This window comes from Aethina tumida, chromosome 3 (assembly GCF_024364675.1).
Source record: "Aethina tumida isolate Nest 87 chromosome 3, icAetTumi1.1, whole genome shotgun sequence".
Taxonomy (NCBI): Eukaryota; Metazoa; Arthropoda; class Insecta; order Coleoptera; family Nitidulidae; genus Aethina; species Aethina tumida.
In genome coordinates this window covers 14,771,432-14,796,865 of record NC_065437.1, presented here as the reverse complement: position 1 = coordinate 14,796,865, position 25,434 = coordinate 14,771,432, and the positions used below count along the sequence as shown (strand labels likewise).

The 25,434-nt window shown below is 29.3% G+C and overlaps 2 protein-coding genes and 1 long non-coding RNA gene across 4 annotated transcripts; 1 reads left to right on the top strand and 2 right to left on the bottom strand.

The window, feature by feature from the left end:
• The first annotated feature begins 1,107 nt into the window (after positions 1 to 1,107).
• LOC109607862 (uncharacterized) lies at positions 1,108 to 11,076 on the top strand. Its single transcript, XM_049964686.1, has 5 exons — positions 1,108 to 1,336; positions 7,228 to 7,383; positions 8,602 to 8,849; positions 8,905 to 10,561; positions 10,614 to 11,076. The coding sequence occupies exons 1-5, from the start codon at positions 1,300 to 1,302 to the stop codon at positions 10,979 to 10,981; spliced, it is 2,466 nt and encodes an 821-aa protein (XP_049820643.1). The 5' UTR covers positions 1,108 to 1,299; the 3' UTR covers positions 10,982 to 11,076.
• A 649-nt stretch (positions 11,077 to 11,725) lies between these two features.
• LOC109599704 (uncharacterized) lies at positions 11,726 to 13,206 on the bottom strand. 2 transcript variants are annotated; one of them, XR_007547511.1, is made up of 3 exons: positions 12,981 to 13,206; positions 12,068 to 12,149; positions 11,726 to 11,954 (listed from the first exon to the last, which is right to left on the bottom strand). It is a non-coding gene; the product is annotated as an uncharacterized LOC109599704 (long non-coding RNA). The 2 variants fall into 2 exon arrangements; XR_002191571.2 differs by having other exon boundaries at positions 12,993 to 13,206.
• A 638-nt stretch (positions 13,207 to 13,844) lies between these two features.
• On the bottom strand, positions 13,845 to 25,211 carry LOC109599702 (uncharacterized). Its single transcript, XM_020015722.2, has 5 exons — positions 25,005 to 25,211; positions 16,849 to 17,010; positions 15,513 to 15,623; positions 14,402 to 14,459; positions 13,845 to 14,062 (listed from the first exon to the last, which is right to left on the bottom strand). The coding sequence occupies exons 2-5, from the start codon at positions 17,001 to 17,003 to the stop codon at positions 14,018 to 14,020; spliced, it is 369 nt and encodes a 122-aa protein (XP_019871281.1). The 5' UTR covers positions 17,004 to 17,010; positions 25,005 to 25,211; the 3' UTR covers positions 13,845 to 14,017.
• Between the last annotated feature and the right edge of the window lie 223 nt (positions 25,212 to 25,434).

Below are 25,434 nucleotides of genomic sequence, written 5' to 3'. Positions count from 1 at the left end.
AAAATATGTAGTTACATTCAAATTAATTAAATTTAATTATTATTGACATTAACTTTAATGTAAATGTTGTCATAACAAAGAATAAATATGTAGGCAGATGCATTTTGATTTGAATTATTATCATATTAGTAATTTCACATATACATTTAAAAACGAAATTACGTCCAAACTAAACAATTACAATAGTAGTAAATGATGGTCAATTAATGGTATTCAATGCATTTATATGTAATCGCTTGTTGTACCTCCCGCAAGGACACATTTATTGTTAAACAAATAATTAGGTTTGAAAGTTCACTGTCAATTATTTGTTTACCGGTGCATTTGCTATACAAATAAAATTAATGCGTATCGATTCCCGTTTCGCATAAAATTTAACGACCCAAAAAAAAGTATTTTTACTAATTAAACATTTCTCTGTTTACATTAAAAATCATCTTTCTTAATTAGTGGATTAATGGCTGCTTTCTCATCAAACTGAGCGTAAAACTTTTAAAATATTTGCGTTACGCTTTCTTTGCCTCACTTTTATCGGTACCTCCAAATTATTTTTACGGAATTATTGTAATTGGAATTGGGTCAAGTTTATGTGCATGGAATATTTATTTAATTGGTTACCGAAGCAAATTAACTTAGAAATGATCTAATGGGAATCCTTATGATATTCACGGACATGTCAATATTTATTCCCGCCCCATTCCTGCATTATTTTAATCGCGATAAGAACCGGAAGGGAAGAAATTACTTATTACAAAAAAGACGACGCCGTACCGGTTTTAGAACGTAACAATGTGTTCAATTTTACTCTAGTAGGTAAAAAGTGGCTAAACTGTAGCGGAATTAAATTAAACCCCGGATTTCTTGTGCCCGAACACAATAAAACCTGCTAATGAAAATTCTTTGAATTTTATCTCGCAAACAAGGACCACTGTTTGTACGAATTAAACCGGAAAGATTTATGTTTCCGTACGTAATTTTCGAACGACTGCCCCCCTCAAAACGGGAAAACTTTCGACTTTTTTTCCCCACCGGGCTTTGTCCGTGCGGCACTGCAACTCGCGACTATCGCATGGCAAATCGTCGTCGCTTACGTCTTCTATTATTGCGAACGCCATCGTAAACTATTGCACGTTAATTTTTACTACGGCGTCCAACAAACCGTATCAGTGTGTTTGTTCACGGACGCAGTTACACATTTCGCTAACATGTGATAAAACAAACAAATTTCAGGCACGTAGTGTGGTGTGTAAGTAAACGTTCCGCGTTTTGCCAGGCGGTTTTTCATCTTGTGGTGTTATTATGGTTTCGGTGGCGAATGGGATACTCAATAGGCTTGGTAAGTTTTCAAGCAAATATTAGCTATATTTTTTTATTTTTTACGTAGATAATAAGGATAAGATTATAAGTTGCCACAAATGCTGAATTTTATAGTTTTAAAAATCTTCCAAATATATTATGAAAAACTGACCTGTGAAAAGTGTCCGGAGTTCAATTTTTATAAGTCGTCGTTTTTGGCAAACAACATTTGAATATATGAATGTTCCCGCGATACCAACAAAGACTGACATTTGATAAAAGTTTAGAAACTTTTTTGTTTGAATTTATACTATCAGGCTATAAAGATTATTTAGGTACTTTTTTGCCAAAATTAATGCACTTTAAATTTCGGGCAAACTTTTTTTGAAACAAAAATTGTGCTTAAGATCTCTGAAAAAATATAATAAATATATACATTAATAAAACAAACTATTTCTGTTCATGAATGAATAATTAGGTTTCTTGCTTAAAATTTTCCATTTAATTCTTCTAGATTTAAGGCGATTAAATATCAGCAAAAACAAAAATATCATTTATCTGGCTAAGGATAATATAAGATACTATAAAGTAATTAAAATAAATTAATAAAGTTATTAATTTGTTGATCCATTTTAGCATTAGTAATTTAGCTACGCAATGTTCCTTAAATATTTATTAAATGTTTAACAAACATTTAATTGCAATAAAAATTTCCATTCAATAAGATATTGTCTCGTCCCCAATTTATAATTTTGACTGAATTGAGTAGATTTTTTTTCATTTTTTTACTACTTAAACCAGTTATAATTTAAAAAGATTTATCAATAATTTTATAAAATATTAATAATAATAATTACGGAGATTTCCAATAAAATCATGAATTTTCATGATTCATAAATGATGATGAATCGAAAATCTTAATACCAAAATGTTCAGTGTATAAAAAATAAGCCTTTTAAAATCCAATTCATGAAACATTCGATACAAAGATTTTGACACTTTTCAATAAAAAAAAAACGAATTTACGTTATAATAACAATTCAATCTATTTTAAAAAAAATTTAAGATATTATATTATTATAATATTTTATATTTTAATTTTAAGTAGCAACGAACAATTAATTTATTATTACTTTATAAAACGTAATATAAAAATATTTTACCAATATTTGAAATAAATTCAATATCAATATATGGAAAAAATTACTAATTGTTAGCAAAAATATAAGAATATTTTTGTTTTTAATGATGTTAATTTCTTTGAATTAGAGTGAGAAACGTGTAATGTAAAAAATAATGCTTCTTATATTACTTTTATTTATTATAAATAGTAATACATCAGTGTAATAATAAATTATCATTTATTCTAAGTTTTTGATGTTACAGACAGTTTAAATAAGTTAATCTATCATCTTGTCATCTATATTACAAACAGTTGAAAGCTGGACACCCTTATAAAATTTGCATTTTTTATTTATTTTTCAACATTGTTTAAGTTTCTTCTATCTATGGCTATCAAATTTATTAATAATAAGTAATAAAAAATTTATTATTGATTATGAACACGCCTATGAGTCAATGTAAATACTAAAAATCGCGTATCTAAATAATATCAACGATGTTGGCACAAATATTTTCGAATCATTTGCAATAAAATTTCAGATAAATGTTTATATTGAATATTAACAAATCATGTTATTAAAAGGTTTCTTGACAGCTTATTTTTTTAAATTACTATTTTTAGTACATTTTTTGAGACTCACATTTTCACATTTCTTATCAAATTATTATCTTTATCCCTACAGAGAGCTTTCCAGCATTTAAGAAACACCCTGTATACATATTTTACAGATTTTCGATTGAAATAAAATAATTTGTTACATATACTTTTCACCCTGGACTGAATCAATTTGCTTCGAGATATCAAAAATTCGAGTTATCGAATAATTTTTAAGAAAGGTTCTGGATAAATATTTTTCTGCCTTGCCTGGTAGTAAAAATAAAACCCTGAAAACTATATTATAATTTAATAAAATATGAATTTATTGACTTATAAATACTAAACTCTTTTCAAATTATTTAAAAAGATACAAAATATATTGTTAAAAAAGTCACTAGTCAAGTTTGTTGTGTCTGTAACAATGCGGTAACCTTAAACTTTGAAACAACAGACACAAACAACGTCGTTTATTTATATAATATTTTGTTGTTCAATTATCATATTATTAAAATTAGGACAACAATAAGTTAAGTACGATCAGCAAGATAACACATGCACAAATCGAAAAAATCGTGCTGAATCGTTTACTGCACAAAATACCCAACGATTTCTTTTTGTTTGCTATCACATGTTGTGATCTGGGCTAATCATATTAATCTTGTCTTGGAACATCGCACCTCCCTTAAATCTCACCCCGCACGTGCACCGTCACAGTACCGAGAGGGGCGCATAATTCATGCGGAATTCCAGTTTCCAGCGCCCACCAATTATAAAAGCGGCCGGCGCTAAATCAACGGGACAAGCTCCGGGAGATGAGAGAGGGTTAATTACCGGGATGTCACGACGCGACAGATATAAATTGTACGTGTGTCGCTGAAAGAATCGTCCCCGATCGAACAAAAACTTAATATCGATTTCATAACGCTCTTAATGATAAAACATGACAATTTTCTAATTACAAGTAATTAGTTTTAATACAGGAAATGCATTACAAGCTATTTTTTTGTACGAATAGTGAACATGTTCTCATTACAACATAATTACGTTCGGACCGCGTTCTAGTTAGTTTAGCGGAAATTTATTTACAAATATTTGTTTATATCGATAGTGCAGATAAACAGGAATTTAATTAACACGAAACACAATGATCTACAAAGTTTTACTGTAATCGAATTAATAAAATTTATCCCAACATATTAGTTAATTAATTAAAACAGCGATATTTGTCATATTTGTTGAAGCAGGTATTAATTGGTCTCGTTTATTCATAAACATTGACATTGAACTCGGAGATGTTTATTAATGTCATTCAACCTGTCGACGTTTAAAAATAAAAAAGTATAACAAGTTAATAACATTTTTTTCTTCTCATCATTTTGTTTTAATTGTTGTTCAGTTATGTATGACTAATTTGTAATTCTTGCAACAGTTAAATGCAATGCACAATAAATAATACTTAACTTTTTTAATTGTGCTGATTGAACTTTTAGCGGTATCATGTTTATGCATGTGTGAAATTAATAAATAGTAAAAAATACATTTTTTTAAGTTACTGCTGTGAATGTTGATGAAGTAATGTTAAATGTTTAGTTTCCTATAAATAAACATAACAATTTTCTTAAAAAAAAATACCATTAGACAGAAACTTTTCAGTAAATTAAAAATTTACGTTTTATGTTCAAAAAGCAATTAAAACATTTTAGGTACTTGACATTCAATTTAATGAAACTTAACTTTAATCGAAAACTAATAATTAATTAATCGCAAGTTTGTTCCAACTATCGCATTTTGGTGTCTCTGGCAGTTTTAGAAATATCTGCAGGTACATTTCGATAATTAATTTGTTATTAGTTTATAAAATGTAAAATTAGAATAATTCAGTCATATTTGAAGTAAATTTAAAATTATTAATTAATCAATTTTTTATGTCAGTTTTAACTCCTTTGGATTAAAATGAGAAACATTATAGATAAAAAATAATGCTTCTTATTTTACTTTTATTTATTAGCTATATATGTTAAATATTTATTTAATTTTATTTAAATACAGGGATATTCAATAAAATTGTTACAGTTTTCATGATTCATAAATAATGATGATTCCTTTGAATCGAAAATTTGAATACCAAAATGTCCAGTTTCTAAACAAAAAAAAAATAAAATTTACGTAATAATAACAATTCCATAAACTATAATATTTTAAATATTTAAAAAAAATGTTACTACTTGTCATATTTAAAGTAAATTTAAAATTATTTATGGAATACATTCTAAAAATTAATTAACATACTTAAAAAATTAATATATTTTTTGCAACAACAACTTTTTAATAACAACAACTTTTTAATAATTTTAGTTTCTTTGGATTAACGTATAAGATAAAAAATAATACTTCTTATTTCATTTTTATTTATTATCAGTCTTTACTGATAAAGATTTAAATCAAATAAATTAATTTATCGCTGTCATCTATGTGGGCAATTTGAAAGTGGGACACTCTCATAAAATTTGTATTTTTTATTCTTTTAATATTTTTTAAAACCTATTAGGTAATTTTTTAGACATGAAAAATGATGAAATCATACTTTTTTCTTTTAGTTCAGTAGTCTATGAAATAAACTGTCAAAAATAACACAAATTATATTATTTTATAAGAATATTAGAATATTATACTAATAATACCATACTCATTATACTATACTTAAATTAGTACTCTTAAAACATAACTTAAAAGTTCATTGTAAAACTAATTAACTCTATTCGGAAATTAACCCAGAACAATTGTTAAATATAATCACGACAAAAATATATAATAGATTCATTGAATTAAACGGTGAATTGGTAGATGCAAATAAAATATGGATATTTACAGTCTTAGTATAGGTATAATATTGTTAGTATAATATTCAATATTCTTGAAAAATAAGATAATTGGTGTTATTTTTCAAGAATAGTTAGTTAATATGCACAATTTTTTTTATGAAACTTGGCTACATCCATTTCAGAGAGTACATAATCCTGTCCTTAGATTTTCTGTAAAAAATTTTGCATGATTTACTTAATTTTCATGTCTAAAAAATTATCAAATTTGATAAAAACTAGCTGAACCTTTAAAACTGATAATTTAACAAAATTTACAAAAGCATGATTTTTATCCAACGTTTTTGGGTAAAATTTAATTGTTTTTCTCTTGAAATAGGAAAATTGTAATTTTCGGCGTACTTTAAACATTATAAATGTTTAAACGTAACTATTATAATGGGAATCTATTAATTATTCGTAAGTTGGCTTGTACAAAACCATCAAAATATTCCGCAGGTATTATATTATACCGTAATATAATCTAGATATAAATTTCTCATATATCGGTGAACAAGTAATTTTCTCCCGTTTCATTTCCCCATTTTCAAAGGGGTGAATTACTCGGTTAAATGCATAATGGTAAATTACGAAGGTAATTATGACAATTATCCTCTTACACATGTGTTGCAGAAAACAAGATGAGTGGCTGCAAAATTACCTCTGGATTCTGTGATTAAATTGGTTAGTGGAACGATACGTACGCATTATGCTCTGTTAAGAAGTCGAACAACGGTGGATTAATTATTTAATTTGTGTTCGGGTGTTTCCTACATTTAATTTTAAAAAACTATATATAAATTGTGAGTGGTTAGATTTAGACAATTATGTTTTGAAGGACGCACATGTATCGTTATCCTACTTTTCGAAATTATGCAGTCGCGTTTAATTTGCAATTTAAAATCGCTTTGATAAGGACACAAAAGTCAACAATTAAATTATAAAATGTCACGAAGTGTGCATCTTAGTTTTTAGAACAGAAGTAATTATATAATAATAATGGCGGAATAATCGGTCCATAAACTTAACGCACAGTTAGAGATAATTATGTGATACGGTTTAATTTATTCGACCTTTCTCCCACTTAACACAATAACGAATATTGCCTATTCAAATTTAATACGATTTAACACCAACTGATAGAGTTCACTACACAAATACTTTTTACTCGAATCACATACTGGGTTTAAGTAATTGTTGTTTGAGGGTCCATTAGCATAGGTGCGATAATTTTCAGGTGTTTTTTCTGGGTTTTACACATTTCAGTGTAAATTGTGACACTTGTCAAACAAACAAATTAATTTTGTTTTGTCCCATCGAGAATTCTCCAGAAATTGTAATAAAACCTTTCAGAAGGATTAGCAGTACTGAACGATGAAGAGGATCCGTGGAGCACCTTCTCGATAGCCGTGTACCTTCTCATCCCCGTGGTCGCCCTAATAGTTTTATGGGGCAGAAAAGACATCCGATCGCGACTTCTGCTGCAGCTGGACCGAAACTGCATATCAGGTAAATTATAAGCAGGATATTAACGTTTCGGCAATTTCCAACTCGTCTAATATGCAATCACCGGCCAAATTACTATTAAGTCGACACGCCCGTTCATTTCGGACGGTTTATTCAGCTTGTTAATTGGAACGAAATGCTGTTGTTTCTTTAATTAACTCACGGTAGGCAATAATATGTTTGAATTCCTTATTTTTTATTGAAATTTTGTTTCTGGATGCATGGACTTTGTCCGCATCCTTTGTGTCCAGGCAGGCTGAGACGAAAGTGTCTAATGTCCGGAAACACATCAAAGAGATATATCCGGAACAAGCCGACCATTAAAAATTCGAAGTTGCGACCCGATCACCCGAAATAATGCGATATCATACAAGCCAAATAACTATAAACATTTCAGATACACTCCTTTGTGTTTTATGGGATTTGCTACAAACGAACTAAACTACTGCAAAATTCTCCACGTAATAACGTATCAATAGATAAAATGTAAGAGCCAAAATGAAAGTATATTTTTACTATTTAATTATTTTAAGCAAATATTGATGATTTGTCTTTTGTGTTAATATCCAGTAGTGGCCATATTTATAATAATGTTTTAATTAATAACATCTCAAGTCTCTCTGTGAATTTAACTCGATTATTTACTGGCAGTCCTTAGCTTATTATTTGATAGAAGAAAAAAAATATAATTCAGCGTTACCAAAACGAAGAACTAAATATGTTAATCGTTTCCCATATTATTAAAAAAATTTGGAGAAACTGGGCAAAAAATTTGTTGAAGTTCAAAAATTAATAACTGGATAAATCGAATGTCATAAAACAAAATCGTCAAGTGAATTTACTGTGTGAGGATGGTTAGTGGATGGAAGTTCATATGAACCCAGACCTGCAAGAAAAATCATGGTTTCTAATGTTCATGCAATCCAAACTCATCTAATTAAAATTAACCACTCGAAATTTATTTGTGTTTCCGGGAAAGTATCACTACCATAACCAATTAATAATGGACCAATTTCACACTTTCTTTATGCAACATTTATTATAAAACTTAATTATTTAACAAGTGAAATCAAAAATACTTTTTTATACGCTCTATAATCTTTAGTGCTTTTAAATTGCATAAATGATTAATAACAAAAATCAGCCTACCTTTCTGTCCTCATACATATTCCAAAATTTTTCACAGTGTCTTAAACACCATTAAATTAATGTTCCTTTTAGTGTTTTGTCCGTCACTGAGCAAAAGAGAGAAGCTCCTGAAATGGGCCAGTGGAAGACTGCCGGAGAATTGGTCCTCGCATCTGAGGACCCTTTCAGGTGGTATCGGGGAGTTTTGGAACGACGGTTCCCTGTTGTGCACCCTGATAAACACAGCTGTCCCGGGTGCCTGCCCCAACCCCCACAGACACTGGAAGAAGCCACCCATCCATGCCCAGATCGTCGCCCACAAATATCTTGGAGTCGACCAGGTAAAAAAATCTAATCCAACTGAAAAGTGTAATTGAAAATATTATTGTTTTATAGAATTTCACCGATAAAGATTTATCTGGGAAGTTGACCATGATACAGGAGCGAAGATTTATTCAGTATCTATACCAGATTTATATGGCAATGAGCAGCTTGCAATCTGCCAAAGATTTCAGCGATGCAAAATTCTCCCACGAGTACGTAGCCAGAGGAATGGGACTGTACGCTGGCGAAAGATACAGAAAGACCACGTTTTATTTGTACCCCAACAAAAGAACGAGGTTGATTAACCACATCAACATTTCGATTCGAGGACCTTACACAACGTACGGCAAAACTGAGATTAAATATCCATGCATTATACCACACATCAGCATAAACGATTCGAAAAACAAAAAAATGCTTAAAGAATCGCGAAACACTTCTATATTTAGGTCGTTTAATCTTGGAATTGGTCCGTTTTTAAACAAGGAGGCTCTGGAGAACAACAACGACATTCCCATAGACGTGGAATTTGAACAGGATCGAATCAGAGTCTCGTACATACCGAAGAACTTCGGCATGTACGAAATTTTAATATTTTGCGACGGCGAAGTCATACCAGGCACCCCTTACAACATTCACATCGTTAATAGTACAACCGACAAGTGCGACTCGTTTGACGAAGAAACAGACAATAAACAGAAACCTGAAAGAAAAGTAAAACGTTTGCCGAAAATTACGCCTGTACAAGAAAAACCCTCGGTCGATTTTTCCAGCTCTTACGACATTCCCACGCTAACAGTAGAGGAAATTATAGATGTGCCACAAGAAACTGGTAAAATTTTGGACGTAACACCAGAGAAAGTAATGCAATTTTCAGGCAAATCTAAAAACTTCATAAACCAAATTGAAAACAACAACAAACTAAAATCAGCAGTTGACGAAGACAAGTGTGTTAAATCATTCGTGGGCGTGTCTGAAATACAAACAATTCTCGCGTCTGATGCGGATCCTAAAATAAATAATCCCGAGTGTAATAACAGCAAAATTAATTCATCCCAAGAAGACAGTGTAGAAAAAAAAACTGAAACCTCAGCAAATACTTCCCCAATATGTCCCGATCATATTGTCCCCGAAGTACCAAAAAGAAAGTTAACTTTGTCTGAGAAAAGGAAGTCGTTTAGAAAACAAGACTCAGTAGAAGACCTAAACTCCACATTTTCATTTCCAGAAAATGAGTCCAACTCCAAATCGTCGTTGGACGAATGGGAGATACAGGAAGAGAAAAGTTACATGAAAAGAGAAATTTCAACCGCAAGAAGCCTGCCTAACATCTCGTCATCGAGTCCAGAGAATAAGCAGTACTTCTCAAAGAATCGAGCGTTCTGGGAGACCCTCTCGACATCCAGTTCTGGTTCCTTCGTTAACATAACGAGGTGCACGTCAAGAACTCCAACCAAAAGCATTACATTCAAGGAAAACTTGTGCAAGTCCTCGGATGATTTGTCGAAAGATATTATGCAGCATCAGGAAATCAAATCATTCAAGTCCATTGATAATTCGTTGGATTATTGCACCATTTTTTCGATCGAAGAACGCAAACAGTTCCTGCTCAAGAACGAATACGAAAAGGAGAAAATGAAGAGCAGATCTCTTAAAAAACTGAACGTAGACAACAATAAGTACAATAACACGGACGTACTTAACAGTCGCGTTCAAGAGGACGAAAAAAGTAAGTGAACACAAAAACTTTAGTTTTTAGAATACTATTTCTTGTGTTTCAGATCTCTACAACCACAAACATGAGGACGAAGATAAGGCGATACAAATCCGCAACAACAACTTCATTCAAAACGACTTGGAAATTGAACACGAGGGAAAACTCAAGACGCATTTCAAAAAATCGATACAATACTTCAAAAATTTAGAAAAATCTATAACGAAAACGAAACCTAAAGACGAAACAAATCCGGCTCCGAAAGTTAAAAGGCGAACGGGAAGTTTGAAGTTGTCGCAGCAGCTCAGCAAATTTACAGAATTCTTCGGCAAAAGTGAAATCAACGGGGGCTCCACCTATCCCAGAATCGAGGGCATCAATGATGACTTCAAGAAGTCGAGAAAAAGTGTCAAATCCTTATTTGACGTTTATTAAGTAGACATGGTTGTATATTTTTAGAATTTGGTCGTTTTTTATGGATGTATTTTTTATTTATTTAAATTATTGAAATATAATTTTGTTAACAATTATTGTGTCCTTTTTTGATATTTCAAATTTGGCGAAAGAATCAGTAATATTTACAGGAGCACGTAATTATAACAACTTCTTAAAATATGTTAATTTTAATTGAATTGAATTTATTGTTATGTCCTCTATGCAACTGGTCAATTTAATTTAATTCTTGAAAAAAATGGGAATGTTTTTCATTCGTTACACAAAATTAAAGCAACATTTTGCTTTGTAATATTTCATTTGAGATAGTTGAGTGACAGCTATGTAAAATACATGGTGAATTCGCAAAACTACTAATGTGATGGATGAGTCTAAATTTAATTTATTAGACGTCCTTCAGGGGCAATAGCATATAAAAAGTTTCTTGTACCCATAATGAAACACAGTGATGGTTCAGTTGTTGCATTGTTCATCAGATAGGACAAGAATTTGCTTCCAAATCCAAAATTGTGTGGAACTGGTTAAAATATTAAAGTATAGATATTTTATCTTTATATAAAAACATCAGTTGATAACCAAATTGGACATAAAAATTATACAAATTTAAATACTTCACAGTCATTCAAAAAGATTAGAACAATATGTCATATGTTTTAAAATGTTTATCTCTAGAAGATCTGTTGAATAAAATAAAAATTCCTTTCAAAATTATGTCTATCTCAATTTTAGAGAATAAAAAATATTAGTTTATAAAGTAGAAATCAATATTATTTTAATAGTTTATTTTTAATAAAATAATTATGACCATAATATTTAAAATTTTAAAAAGTTACCATAATAATGATCACTACTGTAGGCAAGTGCGCAGTATTTTTTATTTTAATGTGTAGTAAAATGTTTTAAATATTGTTTTACTTGATGTGTTGTTCTATCATGTTGACAGTAGCATGTAACACTGCAATAAAAAATCATTTCAATAAAAAATTTCATATTTAAAGTTAAAAAAACTGTAAGTAAAATAAGAATTTTTTTAAAATATATTAAAAATGTTTAAATAACAATTCCTACCATTTGCAGCTATAAATATATATCCTCAGCATTCCACAGTTAAAGAACACTTTCAGTTTCAGCATCCAGTTTTATTGCGAACCTAAAAATGTTACAAATTAGATTTTTTGTTAAATTTATTGTTTTCTACATATTATATATAATTATGAATAATTTTTATATCTTGTAAAATATACTTTTTCTTATTAAATAGAATATTTAATTAATAGAAATATTCATTAAACATTTACTAATAATCCAACAAACATTTGCACAATCTAATTATTAATATTAAAATGGATCAAACTGTTTTATTCCTATATAATATTGTAGATTTCTGTTTTCATGCATAGTAGTGTCATCGTTGAACCATAGAGGGCGCAACTAATAATCTGAAAAATAAAACGTTCCTTTTAATTTAGTTGCTTCGATTAAAAATGGACACATACGAATTAAATTGTTCAGATTATTTCACAATTCATTGTCTGTTTTGTGATACTTGATCAAATAAATCATTGCGTCCTCTATATTATGGGTTTGACAATATTGTAAGCGCTAAATTTTGTAGAAAACTATCTTAAAAATATATATTTTTTAAAATTTGATTAAATTTTCTCCCACATTCTAAAAAATAATTAGAACACCTAGTACTTATTTTAACTAACCAGTTCCTTTCCTTCTAAAAATACCTAAAACAATCAAAATAACTCAATTTGAGACGCACACTTTTAAAAAATATTTAGCTAAAATACATACATACATTTTCATTATTAAAATTGGCTTCCTTCTAATGAAAATTGATAAATCACAATATTTCATTCAAAATTAAGAATAAGATTTATTTGAAATATGTTTCTAAATGATACAAATATTAATAACAAGCAGTATAATTAAATGATAATCAAATTAAATATAAACAGGACACGATATTTACCTCAACACTTACAATTTGCAAATGAGAATGCCATATTCATTGGTTTAAATAGGTCATCCACAGCCTACTGCAATAATAAGTTTGTTTTCAATCAGGAATCCAATTTAACAGTTGTCGCACCCATTTAACAATCGAAGATTAAAATCAAAGTACATTTTGTGTTTAACTGTTAATTTCTTTGTAGTTTGCTGTAGACATTTGCTAAAATATGAGAATTCGAAAAAACATTTGCTAGTCGTTTTGACAGTTGACGCGGCGCTGTATTAGTTAAGGTCCTTTCACACGCACTGGTATTCTGTGTAGAGCATATTGATTTTTTTAATAATATTAGGGTTTTTATTTAATATTATTATATTTAATTTAAATAATACTCAGGTAATTATTAACGTTTATCTTATTTATGTGTATCTAAAAACATTTTGTCTCTCTTATGTATTTATTTATCTTTAAAATAAAATTAATAATAATGCTGAGAGGAATGTATTTTTTTAAAATAAAATTGAAAGTCGAAATGTTTTATACCTGTTTAAAGTTAGAACTGACTGCCTCATAATTATACAAAATTAATTTAATCCCTCTTTTCAAGTAACCAGAGACGCTTTTAACATTTTTCATTTCAAAACCATTAAGAACGAGAAACGAAGAAGTACGTGATGTTTTAAATAAAACTGAGCAGAATTTTAATTTTATTTACAAGAAGAAATACGATATTTTTTGAAATATTTACTGAAACTTTAGTAGAATGCAAATGATCTCATAGAATTAATTGGACGTCGTTTTTATTTTTGCTATTCCCGCTAATGAAGAATACACAAATGCAGAACAATGAAAATTATTGGGTAATGGAGTAAATAAAACTTCAGCTTAGAATAGGCCACACACACGCTTTATTAAATCATGATAATTTATATTTGGGCAAAAAGTAATACAAGTTATTTGCTTGAGTAATGAAAACGGAAAACATGTTTTTAACTAGAAGTGATTGTCTACTAGGCTTGAAGACTGAAGAAAACATCACTTAACAACATTATATTGTTTCATCTTCTAACAGGCAGCCAGTCACCTACGTCGTCGTTTTGAAACTAAAACAATACATACATTAGGATTAAGTTTCAATAAAATATAAACATAATAAGCTAAGTAAATGTACATTTTTTATAGCATTGCCAAAAATTGATACACAATGAATCAAACCATGTCACTTTATCGCCCACGTAAATAGTAATGACCAACAAAATCTTATTACTATCGCGAATTCTCCAGGTCCAGATTTCCCGCAGGAAAAGCCAATAACTCGGTATTATATTGACAGTGCGTGATTTAGAATAACTGTGTGAACAGTCGGACGACGATAACTCTTCGGGTATTTATACTTGGGGACAATATAGCAAACAAAAGCTGGCGAGTAATAACAAACTTACCTGGCCCTCGTAGTCAACCGGTGCAAAATTGGAATTCGTATCCGTGCGCTTACCGAACCTGAAAACAAATACCTTATTACTTGTTGCGTCTTTCCACGAAATACGGACGAGACATTTCTGTGGGACGAAATCACTGATTCAAACTTAATATGAATGGTGTTGCGATATTTCTCGGATTTATTTATTGTGGAGGCCCATCCAGTTTTGTTTTTAATCAAACGGTCTTTTCTTTGATAAAAAAAAATCGGAACTAAAATGAATTTTTTTATATCTTTTTTACCGCAACACGAAAATACCTTATTGAATTTTATTTATGTGTTTTTGAAATTCTGTATTTTGGTCACATTTTTTTAGTTTATCAGAGTAAATTGTAAATTTAGATTAAAGTTGATATTATTAAACATGTACAAAATGTACTACTTTTTTCCAATAAGTTATTTATTGTGAACTAATATACTGCTTTTTGAAGTAGGTTTTTTAAATTTATAAAATAAAAATATATTTAATATTAAATTTTCAGATTAAGTATTTTAAAATGTTTTGTCTAATGTCTAAATTTTGTATAACTTGATTAAAATTGATATTAATAAATATTTCTCACAATTTTTATGTTTACGTAACAGCATTAAAAGCATTAAGTTTATCAGAATAACATTTTGGAAGTAGGTTTATCATTTCTTATGAAATAAAATATTAAATATTTTTAAATGTTGTAGAAAGTGAAGAAAGAAAATATTTCTATTAACTGTAATTAATTTTGTTATATAATTTTAGTAAGATGTATTAAATTATTAAAAGAAATTTGCCTATGTTGAGCAAATATATTCCAATTCAATATGATGTCCAATCCGTCAAAATCTGAAATGTAAATAGGTTAACGAACACCCTGTATAGTAGAAAAGCCATAATTTAAACTAAAAATCATTATAAGTTACATCTAGACAAAGCATTTATCTTTCGCAACTAACTAATCCTCTTGACACTCTATTAACTGAAACAAAACAGCTAAAAAGCATAATTAATATCAAACAAAAAGGATAGAGTGAAGCAAAATAATTAAATTGAAATAATAATAAATAAAATAAAAACCATGCAAAAATTGGAGTCTCACCTCGGCCTGGCCCTGTCGGCATAGAGTCGATCTAGCTCCTGCAGCCTTAGCATGTTGATGGCACGCTGCACTTTTGGACCCATTTCTGCATCTATGGGTCCGCTGCGCACACTACCTACCACCAGCACGCGTTAGAAAATAACATAACACATGCACATCTACGGCTCAAAACGAAAATTCAAATCAAAACTCAAGCAAGTTCAATTTTTTAATCATTTTAATAAAGTATTTCTAATTCATTTTCTTCTACCACTCTTTAAGGATAATAAAAAGTTTATACAGGGTGTCCAATATATTAATTATTGATTTTTTTGTAAACCGCAACATTTCAACTATTAATAAAACACCAGTAATAAATTCCAGGTTTGCGATCAGAAATCCTTTTGGCAAACATCGGAATAAATATGTATAAACATCTGGAACAAATTATTCTGGCCACGTATTTATCAGATTTAAGACGTCGCTGCATATAAAGCAACTGCGATAGATTCGAGCAGTAAATCAAAGATTTTCTTGGAAATGTAAAATGCTTGTTGCACAAGACCAAGTCTATTTTATTACGCTCCGCGACTACAGACAATTAACTAACGCGTTAATTGGACATTTCAGTCTGTATGTCTGGAATTTAATTCAAATTTATGTGATCCAAAAATACTGTCTAATCAAATTAATTCAATCAGTGGTGCAATTGAACAATTATCCCGGTGGGAAATAAACTATGTAATTGTAAATGATTAAACGGAATTGGGAATATTCACCCTGTAATTATTTTGGCATTATTTAAATCCAGTTCTAATTGATGTCACTAAATAAATTGAAAAACAAAATGTATATCTCCTCACTTAATTAAAAAACGACTTTGAGTGCAACACAATATAAAATCAAACGTATCCTTTTATATCCTGATTGTAACAGATGGCTAAAATATTATTTACAGGAGAAATTAAAACCTACACAAAAAGCAAGAAGTGATATCTGGGTTTTATATTTTAATTTTAAACAAAAATCGTCGATGTGCTAATTAATATTGAGTTACAAAAATGTTCACAGCAATTTGCATATTTTTATTGACTTTTCGTTAAATGAACAGTCTTGAAAAAAATTGTTACATATTTTATTAATCTTAATATTTAATTAATGAGTTAATTCAAAGTAATTGTTGCCAATTAATATTTGTTATGTAATAATTTCGTCCAAGAAAATGGTTAAAATCACTACATGCATTTGTAACTATTTAGTTACGGAAAAAAACTAAAAAATAAAACAGCCACATGCCAGAAAAAAGAAAATTTTTTGGGAGAATAATGATCAACGATTTGGGTGGGATAGTGGTTACCTTGGTCTGGCTATTGCCGAATACATCTGATCGAGTTTCATCAACTCCCTGAACATGTCCTCGTTTCTGGGCCTGGGAGCGGCTTTCACCCAGTTTCCCTCCATCATGGCTATGGCCACAATCATTGCGATCCATCTTATGGCTGTCAACCTCATTTTCACGCTAAAAAAGACATGGAAATCATCTTAAGGTGGGAATAGGCTCAGTAAACATTGTTGAACAACAGTCGAGCAACATTTATGGTGGTCAAGTCTCAATAGTCGAAAGTGTTTTAAATTGACAAACAAACAGAATGCAATATTATGTACACATGGGGGATGTAGTTGCCTTAATGTTGTGCAACATCCTTTGAAGTTAGCAGTGCAACAGTTCGTCAATAGTCTACAAACTGTACAACAAGTACACAATAAACGAGGTCGTAAGTTGTTCAACAATTCTTGAGCATTGTTTGTTAACACTATTCCCACAGAGATAAGGTATTTTAATATTATTTTAAACTTGCAATCAAATTCCTTATTTTTCTTATCAATTTACTATCAAAAAGTTGCCTGAAGTGTGACATCACACTGTAATGCTGCAAAATCAACATAAAATATTATGTTAAATAATAAAAAATAACATAAAAGATAATTTACAGCTTAGGTAACAAACTAAAGAATTTTTAATTTAGTAAACCCATTTAAAATTTATCAAGTTTATAAAATTGGTCATAAAATTTATAAACATCATGGATTAATATTAAAAATAAAAAGTTTCCATCCCTTTCGTTCAAAATTTTATTAAATTTTAATGAATTTTAAAGGTTCTTTTTTCAATATTTCCTAACTTATTTCAAAAAGAAATGAAATTTCCCAGATTTTGTGCACATAAAGAGTTAAAATTTATAGCGCCACTTTGATGTCGACACAGATAAATGAAATGAAACGTTTTGCTCTTTTATTATATAAAAACATAAAAAATAATCTTGAGGATACGAGTTAATTTTTTTTTTTTTTTGAAGATACAGTTTAAAAATAAATACAACGTTTATCGAATCCGTTACAGTGGGAAGTTGAATAGAGGCCCGAAATTTTTTCCCATGTCCTACATATAATAAAATTGTGATTGTAAAGGGGATTTGCTCAGAGCTCATGAATATGATTTAAAGCGGGGAAAATTTTCCGATCCGATTTTAAGCGCTAACACCGAGTTGTTATGCTAACGGCTTAGGACTTACAAAATTATACTTAAAATATTGAAATCCACCGATACGAAAAATGTTCGCGGGACGATTTTATGCAAATTAAATTTTATTAATTTATCCAATGAATTTTTAGTTTTAAAATTTGTGTAAAACCGATTCCGACTTCATGAAACTACTAAGCCAACTGTAAATCTGTTTTGATATGTGGGAATTAGGATTGTGCGAAAGTATTCCGAACCGAATTCAATTTTCCTTCCGCCATTCGGTTGCACATTTTTAAATTCACCGAAACTTTTGCTTGGCAAGTTGCTGCATTGAATGAATTGTAAAAGTTTCACACGTGGGTTTCACGCTGATTATGAAGGGATGTTATATTGGGCGCTAAAGTCCAAAGTACAAAATAAACATTTGCTTATATGATACCAGGTTAGATATGCATAGTTGGGCCAACGGCAAAAAAGCAAGTATTCCTTTAATCTCTTTGATAATTTCATAACATGCATATGCACACGGACACCCATCATGAATATAAATTGGGTTAAGGCCGTATTAATATTCAGATCTGGGAAATATTTCAACGTTGATGATTGAGACTTTGAAATTTAAATTACGTTCCTTCAACTTTCAGTTTTGGCAAAGACGTGTAAAACTAATTGCTAATTACACATGCGCACAGCCCACAATAAAAACCTGAAATGTAAATTGTGTTTATTCACGGGTTTTTTGAAGCGGGGATAATTAACTGATAAAAGTCTACATCCGAAACTAATCCCTTTATAATGGAGTGGAAGAAATTAACTTGATTAAATTTAAGTCTAATGTGTAGCGAAAATTTTATTTAGCTTAATTAATAAAATTAAATTTGAACCTTTTCGCGGTCGGAACTTTTACCTCCTTCACCTTTTAATCTGCTTAAAACGCAGACAATAAAGATTAAAGTTCACAGCTAGTTAAATTTTATTGCGAGTGACTTTAAATTAAATGTTTGAACATTATAATCCTGCGTATCTTTCGGGGGTGGCGATGAAAAAATATATACAGAAGGTGATTATTCATCAAGGAGGTATTTTACTTGGAGGGGGCAGCTAGTTTGCATTTAACCCATTAATATTCAGCTTCACGACCATTTAGTCAAGTGTTTTATGATTTATTAAACGATTTTGTCTTTACTTTTGAATCCAGTTGATGATTTCAAGGTGCTCAAAACTAACAATTAAGCGAAATTAATTAATAGCCGTTAGTTTAATTACAGTTCAAGTTAAATATTAGCCAGTATAACTTTAGCTCATATTTATAAATGTCGTATAAATTTAATCGTTTGCATGGAATAAATTAAATACTTGAAAAATCCAATTTACTATTCATTTCCTTTTGTTCAGCAGAAAATTCTTTTGTAATCATAATGATAATAATGTTTTTGATAAAAATCCAAGAAATACAAAATTAAAATATGCCTTTGTTAGTTTTATGATTTCTTAAGTTTTTTTAAATCTCATATTATTAAAGAATATAATAAACCATTTATTAAAATCTTGGATCACTATTTACATCAGAAACATCTTAAATTTCTACTATTAATAAAGAAATATTTTAATTATGTACAATTTAATTATTTTATATAATCTAACAGTAGTTTATTTTTTCCATTGAAATTTAATGACAGTTAATGTGATAAAACCTCAAAATTAATTAAAAATTTAATTATTAAATGGATTTTCCAATAAAAATCACTAAAATAAGTTTAATAAAAAGAAAATCCACCTTAAATTATACAGAATTTATAGGGAAAATTGACTAAGACAACTATATAGGATAAATTAATCAATTAAAACAATAATGAAAAACTCCCATGTTTATCAACTAAATATAATATAAAACGAAAATCAGAAAAACCACAATGCGTGATTTTACGTTATTTATGCAATATGTCGTTATTAAGCGGCGTCACTTTGAAAGCCTGAACAACTAATAATCCGGAACTATCGGTACTTTATCCACATTAATCGCGTTAGGAAAGTTTACTAGTTTCACATATGTTTAATGTTATTGCTTTTTATAAAAATCACCTCCTACATATTTCTGCATCGTTAACTAATTAGTTAACTAAAACTTTCCTAAATTAAATGCAATCACTACTACATTATTTCTACCTAAATCAAAATAAGTTATATTTAAATACTTTGAAATTAAATTCCACTACTTTTCAATTAATAATCACATACTAAATTTCATAATTTTTGGTGTTTTAATGAAGATTTCATGGTCCATAAGGATTTAGATCTCAACTTTACGCTGGCCAATTGAGAACTTATGATTATACAGGTAGAATAGATTTGGGACTGAAAATCGTAAGGTAATTTGGTGTGCTCAATTCGAACCTGTAACTGTCTTTTCTCTATCAGATCAGAAGTGCGAAATATAAAATATCAATAGAAAAAATGCATTTTGAGTGACCAATTAACTAATTCACAATAATTTTTCAATATTTTAGTAACAATTACATATTATCACTTCCTGTTTCCAAGAAAACAATCTACGATGCTTTTGAAAGATTACCAGGCTGCAAATTCTTTCTCCAATACACATTGTGTAACATCATTCAATAATTTCCTGATCTGAAGACCAACAAGTATACCTTATTTAATTTTAGTATACGATACAAATGTTTAAAAGTTTTTGAAAAGACCTACTCTTATAAGCAGTGGTGGAAGTAGAACTCCATTTGGATAAACTAATGGTTTATTTTAAATGTTTTTTTTTCTGTGAGAATATTCTGTTCTTTGTAGCCACCATGCGGTTTAAAAAGAATTAGACCTAAAGCACAATTTTGACGATAAATTTGAATTCTACGCACTCAAATTATTTGTAAAACATTCTCCTTTTTTCCAGTCAATTTTTTTTTAATTTGTAGGCCAATGTTACCTTTTAATCAACTTTAGACACCTGTTTCGGATTATTATCTTGCATTTCTCATTATTCATTTTACCAATAATTTTATGTAATGGAACTATACCATGCCAGAAAAATGAACTCCAAACCATAACGTTTTCTCTACCATGTTTAAATATTTTTGTAGAGTATTTAGGATACAAACAATTATTTGATGGGCGACGAATGTGTTATTTACTATCTATTGAACTTGCTTCAGTCCAAAATAGTCTTCACTAAAAATTCAGAACAATTAAGTATATTTTTGTATAAACTTTAATTTTGTACGAATATTCTTTTTTGACACAGAAATTGTATGACTCAATTAATTCATTTTATATTTGCATAAGAACAAGAAAGTATTTCATTTGACGATTCTCAACCTTATTGTATTTTCAAATAAGTGTATTGTTTCATATTTGTAATCCAATATTCAATCAAAATCATCTTAATCTTTTAGTAATGTCAGCAATATTTAGACCTTAATTTTTTATGTTAATTATTATTATCCTTTTCTATGGAGAGCAATAATTCTTTTTTCCACTGAAAATTCTACTAAAAATAAATTATTACTATTAAAAGAATGGTTAAACAGTGCCACAAAATGATATATTTGAATGTGTTTTGAGCAACCAAATCATACTTACATATAAAGTTAAAGTAATATCTCCATAGTTTTTAAGATGTGTGACAAAAAAAAGCGAAAAAACGTATGTAATATTGAAATATGTTTCATGAAATATCTTACAAAATGTTTTAAATTGTGTGCTATTTGTCTGGAAACACTGAACATTAATTTTATGAAAAATGAGACTTATTTCAAATAAAAAAATATAATTACTTTGAATTAAAGCTGTCACAATTTTATGAGTTATTTATAGTGTAATTTCAATAAACTGATTTTAAATCCTTAAACAATTAATTTTGATACTGTCAATTTCGGAGTTATATGAATAATTCAGTTGGAGCAAACTTCTGTAAAATTGCCAATAAAACTTTTAAAAAGTAAGCAGCAAATTATTACTTGATAAATTATTGAATTGATCAAGTTCTTTCTGGAAATGTGGAATACCGAACCTAATAAAATAACCAGAGATGTGACCATTTAGCTCCAAGGGGGAACAAATATCATATATGTTAATATACAAAATTTATAAAGTTGTGCACCGTCAACATGTTTACATATTTACCACTTTTTTCTAGTTGTAAAAACATGACAACAAAACATTAATTTAATTTAATTTGTCATTGTAAAAGTGTACAGAACACATTATTCGTGACCTATCGCAAATATCGCATTACGCGCTTTATTTATATTCCATTATAATTTTCCTTCTTATCGTGTAAACGCAAGATACCTGAAAAGTGAAAATTCCACACCGAAACACACGTTTGTTTTATTTTCAGGAGAGTTACCGCCAGAAAAAAAACACGCACTCTCCTAAATACATATAAAATTTTAAAAGTTTCCGCACACAACGTTCGGAGAAGTTTCCCTTTAACGCATCATCTGATTTTAGATCAGGATAAAGGTGTTGCGTTGCTTCATTATGCGTGACGAGCGTGGTCCTCGTTGAACCCGGGACGTTTCGCGTTACGTTGCCGTGCATTAATTCCCACAATTTAAAATCGGGTCTAAAATCTCGCGTCAGCCCGTTTTTAAATCCACTAAAAACTCTGAACGGAACAGGTCGAAATGTTAATCTCCGTTTCACCTTTCAATTTTTGATGTGGCCGACCATAATTTATTTCTTGTTGGAGTTAGGCAAGAAAGTTCAGATCGTCGCAGTAGTTTCTGTTCGCGCGATCAAATATTTAGATTTTGTAATTGGTGTTTGACATTTTACGGTAATTTTGTTTGTGCGTTCGATTTATTTGAAATGTTTCCTGTTCAATCGTTGAAATTATAAGCCCGGATTTGTGTCGTACTGCCTTCCTTTGCGGTATTACCATATTTATGAACTTAAACAAAAATCTAAGAGGGAAATAAAAATGTATGCAACATCGGAACGGAAATTATTAATTTATAGATGCAGTAAATCTGTAGTGAAAGAAGAATCATATGAATAAATATCAGAACTGATATTTAATTTTTAATTGTGTTATTTTGTTTCAAAGAGAATTTGACCTTAATTATTCCTTGTATGAATTAATTGAATGTGTTAATAGTATTTAAAAAGTTTCTAAAAGATTCAGTAATGAAATATCGTCTTGAATATAATTTTCGGGGGTTTACAAGCAGAATAATCCAATTTTACAAAATAGTTAAGGTTGGTGAAAACCCTGCGGGTCCCAAATTTTAATTGTCGTTGTGACGTAACTTTAGAGGTGAGTAGATTTTGTTAAAAAATGTTTTAATGAATAAAAAATATAAAATTGAAATGATTTTTTATAAAATTCCATATATGTAGAATTAAATGCTTTGCAAATATAAAACGGGATTAAAATGAATGAAATACAAATACTAGAAATGTTTGACACAATAAAAGGAAAACAACACGCAATTTTTACGTCCAAAGGTCAATTAAAAAAAACATATGTAAATGCAACATAAACCAAAAGAATAAAAGAATTGTTTTTCGCTGCTATAAAAATGACTTTTATAAAAAAGAGTTGAATAAAATAAAATTTGACAAAAAATCGGTTAATATTACAAATATATTATTACTAAATATATATTCTATAATTAAAATCCAACAACTGCATATAATTAGCTACATAAATTTCATTGGAAATAGAACAGTAATAACATTTCCACTTATCTCAAATTAAAACAGAATTATGATTTTCTAAAACTTTATGAAAATTAAACTTTATCTAACAAATTTGCATCGACTGAAATAACGGTGCTGTGATTTCGTTAATTAATTCTGCTTCAAGTAATTATTTTGCTAATGCACGTAGGATATGGTTTTTATTGATCCATTAAAATTAAATTTGTTCGATTTTTGCGTTTATATTTTTATAATTTTGGAGTGTAATGTTTGTATTGAAATAATATATTTGATGTTTATTTAATTTGGACCTAAATAAATAAACCCGATTATGTTTGTTATTAATAATATATATTGGTTTGATTTGTATTTTATGAAGCGTAATTTATTAGTTTTGGTGGTTAATAAATTTTTGTTTAACAAATTTACATCAAAATTTTATTAAAAAGTTATTTTAATATTACGCAATCCGTTAGAAAAGTTTTTTGACTCAGGTATTTGGAAACGATTAAATTGATCCTGTTAATATTTTTGCTACAAAATGAGTGGATAAGTAAGAAAACTAAATTATTAACGGATTATTAATTAACCCTTGTTCTTTAAATCCCTTTCAGACAAGATTTCGCTTTTACACCGTTAAACTTACCATGAATAATTTATCAAATATATTGTAACAAGTCTCATGTGCATTGAAACTTGTTGAGGTTTCAGCATCCTTCAAAGGTAAGTTGTAATCTCTTAAGCACAATTTATGTCTGAAATGACCCGAGTATTGTCTGTTGTCGGATATTACCTCGAAAATCGAACTCCGTTTTGGATTTACTAGAGTATATGATTATCCGTACACATCAAAGCCCAATATTAAACAAAGTGCTTTTCCTCTGTTCCATAACAAGGATATTTCAAAGAAACCAATCAATTTCTAAATAGTGTCGTTAATTTGGTTGATTTATTCTGCAGATAAAAAGACCTTAAGTATATTAGAAGAAGTATTATAATTGTGGGTGTCACTAAAAATGGTGACGTGGGTTGTTTTAATCAATTACGGGACGTTTGCAAAGTTTCCTGTAATACCTTTATTAATTTTACAACAGTTATTTTAAGTATAATATAAATAAATTATAATATATTTTTATAAAATTTAAAAATATATATATAATAAGTTAAACTGAACTACAAAATTTAAGAAAAAGACTAAGATGATGTTCGCTGCAATTTAATATTTAGTCAAATTAATTTCACATAAATAAAATCAAAAAATACATACAATATTTTTAATGAAAATTGAAAATTCCTACCAAAATAAAATAGAGGTGTTATTTAAAACTTACTTGATGAGGGAATGCAGTTGATGCACCACTACCGAAATATGTGTATTTACCTGTTGAAACTAAGGGAAATGTTTCGATGAGACTGTTTAACGTCAAGAACGGGTCCCTTTATATCAGTGGCGAACGCACGCCGGCGCTCACCATAACGCAGGGGGTGGCGAACGTTGAAACTTTGATAAAACACCGCCTTTATTCCCTAATTTACGGCACTGATAGGTCGCCATGCAAAACTAATTGTCACCCCCGTTGTCCCGGCAAGTTTTCGCTTGTTTAATTATTTGATTGTCCTGCATAATTCTTCGGATCTTAGCAGGAAATTCGTTTTTGTTTCGGGACCATCAATTTTATGGAATCACCTGCTGACTACTATTAGGATTTCGTATGAAGATGTAATAACGAAATAAATAAGCAAATGCTCTCATTTTATGGT

What these genes read in the sequence shown, in the direction of transcription:
- LOC109607862 (XM_049964686.1), top strand. Translation starts at nt 1,300, where the DNA reads ATGGTTTCGGTGGCGAATGGGATACTCAATAGGCTTG. An exon ending in GGACCGAAACTGCATATCAG is followed by an intron (nt 7,384 to 8,601) that starts GTAAATTATAAG and finishes TGTTCCTTTTAG; the next exon opens with TGTTTTGTCCGTCACTGAGC. An exon ending in CGTTCAAGAGGACGAAAAAA is followed by an intron (nt 10,562 to 10,613) that starts GTAAGTGAACAC and finishes CTTGTGTTTCAG; the next exon opens with ATCTCTACAACCACAAACAT.
- LOC109599702 (XM_020015722.2), bottom strand. Translation starts at nt 17,003, where the DNA reads ATGAGGTTGACAGCCATAAGATGGATCGCAATGATTGTGGCCATAGCC. An exon ending in TCGGCAATAGCCAGACCAAG is followed by an intron (nt 15,624 to 16,848) that starts GTAACCACTATC and finishes GGTGGTAGGTAG; the next exon opens with TGTGCGCAGCGGACCCATAG. An exon ending in CGGTTGACTACGAGGGCCAG is followed by an intron (nt 14,063 to 14,401) that starts GTAAGTTTGTTA and finishes GTATTGTTTTAG; the next exon opens with TTTCAAAACGACGACGTAGG.